The 8,962-nt window shown below is 34.9% G+C and overlaps 1 protein-coding gene across 1 annotated transcript; it reads left to right on the plus strand.

Moving 5' to 3' along the window:
• The first annotated feature begins 4,638 nt into the window (after positions 1 to 4,638).
• On the plus strand, positions 4,639 to 6,789 carry LOC107040429 (ester hydrolase C11orf54 homolog). Its single transcript, XM_015260517.1, has 3 exons — positions 4,639 to 4,930; positions 5,024 to 5,122; positions 6,557 to 6,789. Exons 1-3 carry the CDS (start codon positions 4,840 to 4,842, stop codon positions 6,616 to 6,618), a joined length of 252 nt encoding a protein of 83 aa, XP_015116003.1. The 5' UTR covers positions 4,639 to 4,839; the 3' UTR covers positions 6,619 to 6,789.
• The last annotated feature ends 2,173 nt before the right edge of the window (positions 6,790 to 8,962 follow it).

Consider the following 8,962-nt stretch of genomic DNA (forward strand, 5'->3'; position numbering starts at 1 on the left):
TTTTATNATCCGTTTTTTGAGTTATCTTTGATAGTATTACTCAGAGCCTTACGTTGTTTACCCCTGTTACGGCGGATTGTTTCTCGGCTCAAATAGAAATCGTCCACAGTGAAACCAACCGATATGAGAAGAGCAGCGATCACACGTGCCGCCATACGATCGCTGATTTTTGCTCGATCCAAAGCGGCCGTAAGGTCTGGAGTCATAATCAGGCGTTTTTTTTTGGTTTGGGGGGATCTGCATTACACTCAAAATCGCTGGCATCTTGCTCGTCATCTTCAAAGTGCTTCGATAGTTCGTCAAGATCTTCCTCTTCATCCCACTGATAATTACTACAATTGGCGAGAATTCTGTTCGGTTTCACTGCAAAATTGGCGGAATTCACAATTAGTAAGAATTTACTAGGAATTTTGATAAGAAGAGTGAGAGGATAGAGAAGAAAGTTCTTCATATCGCTACGCCCCGAAGTTCGGCAGCCTGGCCGCCGCGATTGGCCCGAGCCCGGCCGATTTGTTTTTCCCCTACCTGGGTAAGCGGCTTCTAGAGTAAACCCATCAATATACTCAGTAAACGTATTCATTTCCACGCTATGTAAATTAATTCTGGAATCAGGAATTTTGGAGAACAGGGAACATTCATTTTTTTTAAATTGATGAAATTCTCCTCTCAATGCGTTATATGGATCATCAAAAAAATATTCCATGAGAAAAAAATGATTTTTATGTAGATTATTAATGTTAATAATGAGTTAAAAGTTGATCGCTCGGGTTAACGTACGAGAGACAGCGTGTGTCGCTCCTGTCGGCTGCCGCTACGAGAGTGAGGGAGAGGCATGGTGACTACATTGCTGTGACGTCACAGCCCGCTCGAGACGTCCAAAAAGTGCACTTTATAATGGATCATTTCCCATTGAAAAATGCAAATTGGAGGGTTATAAAAATTGTTGGGGAGATGGTTACAATCTCTAGATAAAGAAAAAAAATTAAATATCGTATTTTCAATTCTCCTAAATCCCTGATTCCTGGATTGGTTAATATACTCTTTAACATCCAACCGTTCTCATCTCATTAGCTTTGGGAAATTGACGAAAAGGACAAATGGCTGAAAGCGTGCAGCACAAAACTTAACACGTTTTTTTTTATTTTCAATTTTTCTCTACCTTTGACCGCATCGATTCAAGTCTGGCTAAGTCATTTTCACCGCGGAAGTGCACTTAGTGATCATCATGACTTTTCTTCTATCACTCTCAATAAAGGAAAATGAATGGAATACATTTAGTACCTTCTTCTTGAGGCTGCGATTTTTCATATCCGTGTTTAAGCGGAGGAATCCAATCTGTTGTATCGATGATTTGGTCCAAATAACCCTTTCTCCCCGGTTCTCGGTGTAGAGCCAACAGCATTTTTGCAGTTCCATTTTTCATTGCATCCACTTTTGACTGACACGCAATGTCAAACAAATCATTCAACATACACTTGAAGTCAATTTCCCTCACTTGTGCTTTAGCACACGTCATCCTACGCACAGGGCCATTCTTTAAAACCTTCCTGTATTCTTTCACTAATTTTTCCAACTCAGTAATCGCATGATAGTCTTGGATGATTGGAATTCCTGCATGTTCCCAGAACAAGATACACTTTTGAATAACACATTTTGCAGCTTGCCGAGTATTCAATTTCGGATCAGCGTGTCTCATGTAATGGAAAAAACACTCTAACACTTGTTTGTTCGATGGCAATTGATTACCCCGAATTTCTGGCCGTTCATTGCCAATTAATGGAATCTCGGTATCCAGTCGAGTTTTTGCCATTTTCACGTATTTTCTTTTTTGAAGAAATTGCACATTAAAATAAAATTAGGAAATTAACTTTGTGAAACAGACGAAAGTGTCAGGAATCCTTCGATGTTGCCTCTTTCAAAGTTGTACTCTAACTGACCATTAGTACAGCCAAGAAAATGGTTGGAAAATACTTTATTGTCAGTATAGCATAATAGTGGGAGGCAACAAGAGAGAAATAAGGATTCACAATTCTGTGTACCCATACCGTAAATCTCGCCCAATTCATTAAAATTCCTCGAAGGACAGTAATTCGCACACACCCATGGTTCAAATGAGATTGACGGCACTCCCCAAATTTCACTATTCTATAAGACACACAATTCAGAACAGTATCTTCGAAACATTCTAAGGTATTGTTGTGAATTTCCCGTGAATTTAATGGCAGCAATGTTCAATTCTGTTGTGAATTGACTTGCGAACATAAACCTCAGTTTCGTTTTGTCAGTTTTCGGTAAATATTTTCTAAATAGCAACCAACAATGAGATTTTCAAAAAAGCATGCTTTTCTCTACAGCAAAAATATTTTTGGAAATTCCGCTATCTCCCTTTATTTACAAGATATTTATAGATAACTGCCTCAGTACAAAATACACATATTTTAGTTTAACAATTCACAATAGAATTGTTTAGCAGCTGTTTAATTTGTAGACCTCATTTTGTTCTATGAAAAATATTTGTAAAAAAAATTTCTCTTTCTCCTTGAGATTCTGATATATTTTCGGAAAACTATTTTTTTTTTAAACTAAATTTTATTAAATTATGTTTTTGACTAAATTTTGTTTTTCTCTGCACTTCACCCCTGAATTAATGAGAGCGCCAAAATTAAAAATATCTTTTGCTTAGAAAATTTTCTGAACTGCACGGAGAAATGAAAAGAAAAAAGTTTGCGGAACGACTCCAATTGCCCGATGAAAACTTTATTTTTGAGTGTTTCATGTTAGAATGCCTAGATAAATGAAAAATGCGATTTTTTTTCGAAAAGTTGGATAAATTTCTGATGAAATTTATGGGATGAAAATTTTTGTTGTTGTTCACAATGACTCGTAATTGAAATTTGAAAAATAGTAAATTTCGCTCTTGGGGAAAAAAATAGAAAAAAAATTTCTAAAATTTGGAGGCAATTCTTCATATACAGAATTGGCGGATTCACTCCTATAAATGAAATGTGACCGATAGGCACGGAGATCTTCTTGTTAATTAACAAATAGCTTCTCAACGAGTTACTGGAAATCGCAATGTCTCAAAAACTAGGAAGAAGAAATCGAGACATAGATCGTGAAAAAATTAGGCAATTCCACGAAAAATGTTTTTTTGTGTTTCATCTTTCTATGACTCATGCCCGTGGAGTTATTAACATTTATCTATCGATGCGCTCTACCCAGAATGTGCCACTGAAAGCGTCTTCGTCTTACCTACAGGGACTTGTATAGTACACTCTCTGTTGCTCACAGCAAGCGCTCGCTCTGGGATCAGCAAAGATGACGCTATACAACATTAGTACGCTGGATGACGCACTAGGACGGTCGACGGCCATTGTTACTACCTGACCCTAAGCGGTCGTTCAGAAAAATTAACTTCTACCCATCATTTATGACCGTTGACTGCCAGTGGGTCAGATATGTTAGTTAAACTTCAAACTAGTCGCGCAAACCTCTAGATTTGTTTTAAAAATTCGAAAAAATTCACAAGGGTCGATGCGTTTTTCTCTCATCTTTTTCCGGAATGAGAATTTTGAAATCTGTTTTTGTTCTCCCGGGTGTCGGTCTAATAAGTACGTATCAGGGTAATTTAGGTAAATTACGTTGGGAACAGACTGTACTTTACTAATACAATTTATATGCCCAACGCTGCGTAAAACTGTATCTGATTCGAACATGAATAAATCTATTCCTCACGGTATTTTGACCTTTCTTTTTTAAATATTTTAATGGTGTCCTTACATTGTTGGATTAAAGCCAATAATAATTCAGAAATAATTAGCTAGTGCTAGGGATCAGATCAGGGTTCTCCGGCTGTGTAGGTAAAGACCTTACCGACTCTGCCATATACCCGATAGAAGACATTGTGATCGGAAGAAAAATTCGAAAATTTCAGCCGAGGAAATTCTATAGAAAATCTCTCAATATAATACCCTATACAGAAAAATCAACTTATATTGAATTCTTCTGTAGAATATTTTCTATTGACCATTTCATTAGAATTGGCTCAATACTAATAAAAAGTTGAATAGCAATCCGATAGAATTGTCTAACGAATTCGCTAGGTATTTCTATTGAATTTTCTCGCCCATGCGGTGAGTGGGTTACTTTGCTAGAAAGATACAACAATCAGTATGAGAAAATAAAAATAACACAATAGCAACATGTCCTTTCCTAGCGTTGGAATAATTTCGTCTTTATCGATTGGCCAGTTCAAATGTTGCAGTCGATATTTTGCCTGCATCTGAATAGCTAGCAATAAAACGATAACTTACAAGTTGCTCGGAAATTCCTACTTTTCCGACCATTAACTCGTTCATCCATGAGCAATAAAGGAATCAAATCATAAAGAACTTAGTTATTCACAAAGAAATACAGAAAGTATAAATAATTTTGCCGATGACCTAAAATCGATCCCCGAGTAGCAGAAACGGATGAAGTTCGAACAAATAGATTTCGAATTCCTCCAGTACTTTCTAACCACCTGGTAGTTCATCGACTCATACAAAATCTAGGCAGGTGTAAATATTTATCTAGATGAAATAATTCCATCAGATTGAAAGGAAACCCGCAAGGTCACACCTTCCAACGGGCATGATAAGATATTGAAGTCTGCTTATGCTATTCAACAGTTGTTTGTCGCTCCGGAGAGCATTAGAGACGCTCACTTAACGTCCTACATATCTATATAAAGTGCTAAATTCTAGAACGACATAAGAACGTTGCAGACCTATTCTTAGTGATCAGGATTCACACACTAAAGTTTCTAAGAATACTTTTTTTGTATTTCAAAGAAAAGAAATGGCTTCTTCAATGTGTCCATTATCATCGGAATCCTTGAAAATATCTCAGCGACAACTTTTTGTACCTTCGCTGCAGGAAATCAAGAATGGTTACGTATTTTTGAGGTTAACAGTGAATATTTTAAGGATGTTCATGAAAAATTTATGAGAGATCTAAAATTGTTTGTGTTTTGCTAATGCAGTTGTCAGTCCAGCATTGGCTGAGAATTTTTCCGAAGTTTTCGTGGAAGTTGTCGACTGTCCGGATTTAACCCAGCAACCATTCACACTCGCTGCTGCAGGTAACAATTTTATTAAAAAATTGGCAAATCATAATAAGGTAGAAATATTATTCTGAGTTTTTGTTTTATCAATTATTCGAATTTTAGCGGGGAGAAACAATAGATGCGGTGTAGAGAGGGTGACGCTATTGATAGATTCAGAAAATGTTTAAGTCGAAGTGTGGCTGATAACCTTTCTGGTATCATTATCTTTGGGAATGAGAAGAAACTAATTTTATTGTGTCAGAGGGCCAATAGTTCATATCTTGGAAATGATAACAGCTGAATGATTTATTTATGACATTCTCGGTTGGGAATTTCCGTGCGCTTTACACATTTATATACTGAATTGCGGTCTCATGTTGCAAGTGGACTTTTCTTTTCCCCTTCTAAAAGCTTTTTGTACCTTTCGAATAGCTTGTAAGAAATTTACGTGGGAGGGTGAATCTTTTATTTATATTCTGTTTTTTTTATTACCTAGAAAATTACTAATTTCCCGACCCAATGGCAGGGAATGATGGTAATGACCTCGGAAGTATAATATTGAATTTTGATGATTTATTCACGCTACATAACCCCCTCCCCTTTTTGAGTTTTTTAAAAAGGAAGTTGTCAAAATTGAAATTCGGGAAATTGGAATTTAAAACAAATTAAATATTTTGTAAGAAGTTTCCAAATTTTTAATTTCAAATTTCAACTCGCATCGAGAAGTTATTCATGCATCACTTGAACGGACACATGAAGAAAATTTTTTTTATCTATTTTTTTTACAATTTCTATTGAAATTTACTTTAAAAAAATTCATTTTAACATGATTCGATGAAGATACAGCGTTGAAAAAAAATCACCATCTTTTATTTCATGTTTTTCTATCAAGTAACGGGAGGAAAACTTCCATTTTGTGCACGCGCCATATTGAAAAAATGTATAAAACTGACAAATTTTGAGGTTTTTTTTACTGGAAATCCACTCATAAATTATTCGTTGGGCCTCGTTGATAATATGCTCACAAATTGGATTTTTTTAGATTGTTTAGATTAATCCATCATTTCATGGAGATTGAATCTTTAGTTTTCAGTTATAAATCTCTTGAAAAATTACATTAATCGATTTATACATATTAGTTTATATATTATCGAGATACGCGGCAGCGTATCGGCCAAGAAAAGTTTTGATTCCGATTGTACAACATCAGGCCGATCGCTGCCGTGTATCTATACACGAAGCAACTACCCCCTCCACTACCTCCAAATCATATCCATTAGATAAAATACAAACGTGACGAGCTACATAAAAAATATTCTTAGTTACATTATATAAATTGGACACAAGCTTCTCATTGATGTAACTATTTTTTTGTTCGAAGCAATATTTGAAAAAATACGCGCATAGCAACGGAATCATATGCACATTCTCGCATTTCACATCAACACCTATAATTTTTTTGTTATGGAGTTGGTAGCAGTGCAATACAACCTCAACCACCAAGGAGGGAAGCCCGGGAATTTACAAATTGAACATGGTGCATGAATGATGAATTCTACAGATATTTTTCAATCAAGTTTCGTGCAAAAATGAATTCTCGAAGAAGCAAATTCAGTCGGAAAATCTTGAATAAATGATTAAAAGTCGGTGAAAATAACGGCTGTGGAATAGAACTATTTGTTTTACTTCGATTGTTAATTGGAAAGATGATTTATCTTGTGAAAAATAAATGAGCCGAATTGAATTGAAAATGAAAAAATTTACAGGATATAAAAACGATTCCTTGTTTATTTTGAGAAAATAATGAAATCTCCCCAAAAAAATAAAAACAAATGTTTTTGTAAAACAACTGCGCCAAGAAAAAGTTTTGTTTGGTTCTTACTGGGAAGTAGAAATTTTTGAAAAATACAAAGAAATGAAAAAGAAAGCCTAGTCAGCAATGTCAAATAAACGAAAATAGGGCACAATCAGATTTCTATAAGAGAAATTGTTTCAAATCGAATGAGGATTTTAACAAAATTCTTGATGAAATAAAAACTTAGTAGAAGGAGGACCAACGTTCTCGGCGCGGAGTTTTTCAACTCATTGTCAAGTATCAATATAATTCTCCATCTGCTGATCTGCGCCAAGGATGTTGGTCCTCCTTCTACTAATTTTTTATTTCATCAAGAATTTTTTTTAATTATTGTATACTAGGGGGCTACGCCCCTTGTTCGCTCCGCTCGCCAACCGCCATATCACTAACATATGACCCCCATGACCCTTATTTTCACCCTATGACCAATAATCTGACCCTTGTGATACTTATTCTGACCCTCATTATAACCCTCATGACCCTTATGACCTTCACTTTCTGACCCTTCATTTCTGACCTTTAATTTTGGAGTATTAATTTCAAGTAACAAACTTCCATCACCAAAAGTCGATATGGATTTTGATAATATAGAGACTTCAAATCCCCTCGTCAAGTCGGGTGAGCTATTGAAACTCCAAACAAAGAATTCTCTCCTTCGATTTTTACTAAAAACTTACAATAAGTTGGTGATTTTATTTTTTTCGGAAAGAAAACTGGAAATGAATAGAAATATGAAAAAAATGGAATGAATATATGAACATAATTTGTATAATAACTATTGGAAGTATTATGATTCAGTAATGAAGCCCAACGAATGATTTATATTTGGATTTCTAGTAAAAGAAATCCAACATTTGTCAATTTTTTTCCAGCATGACGCAAGCCAAAAATGAAAATTTTCTTCGCGTTATTCAATAGAAAAACATGAAATAAAAGGTACTGATTTTTCTCAAAGTTGTATCTTCAACTAATCATGTCAAAATGAATTTTTGAAAAGTGACTCATTTAAAAAAAAATGGAAATTATTGAAAAAAAGAAAATGAATAAATTATGTTACATAAATGTTAATATGTTTTTAATTTTTCCTTTTTTTTTCACATTTTTGAAATACTTTTTGACGGCTAAGAACTATGACATTAGGAATAGATTTTTTTTGCGATAAAACTGGCAGGAATGGAAATAAAAATTTGAAAAGTTGTATGCAGGCATATTTTATTATGATAACAACAGAAAAAATCGACGATACAAAATTCGTTGGGAGTAGTTTCACTATGAGTCTTATACATCGACATTGATTTCAATTTAATTCGTTCAATAATTTTTTCAATATTTGCATAATATTTGTATGAAAGTTCCAAAAATTAGTTGTGGTACGATAACTAAAACACTGTTTTGCATTCACTAAATGGTGAGTTGAAAAACTTGCTTGGATACCCTTTTGACCAAGTTCGAAGATGAAGCCGGTAGCAATAATCGCTGTTTTGATTCATGTGAAAATTAGAAAAAATTTTGGATTCCGTGAAATTAGGAATTCCGGGGAAATCTTGAGATATCATGCTCCAAAGGAATTTAATTACAGCCAGAGTTCGGATAAATAGTAATCTGCAAGTACCGTTATTCTATTATTCGCTTTTGCAGAATTTAGAAATAAAATTTTTCCATTAATTGAAAATTCAATAACACAAATAATCTATTACGCCCCGAGTCAAAATATGGAACGGCTTTCGGTTTTCTGTAGTGTTCCCGAAAGAGATCTAGAAGAGATCTGAGGGCTCCATTCGAAGATGTAGTGTTTCGATGCTGTTTGAAGTCTCCACATGTGCAGTTATTTCCCGATTCAGCCCCGAAGAGAATGAAAAGAGGGCTTATATTATTCATGCCGATCCTCCTGTTAATCTCTATTAGTACCTCCATATACTTTCTGTCTCACTCAGTGATTCTCCACGTCGAAAAATACCGGGGTGTTTCAAAACAACTTTTAAACCTCTCGTGAGTAAATGCATGAAAAGATGAGGAATCCG

Source organism: Diachasma alloeum, unplaced genomic scaffold (genome assembly GCF_001412515.2).
Source record: "Diachasma alloeum isolate Michigan unplaced genomic scaffold, Dall2.0 Dall_scaffold_00334, whole genome shotgun sequence".
In the NCBI taxonomy this organism is placed as follows: Eukaryota; Metazoa; Arthropoda; class Insecta; order Hymenoptera; family Braconidae; genus Diachasma; species Diachasma alloeum.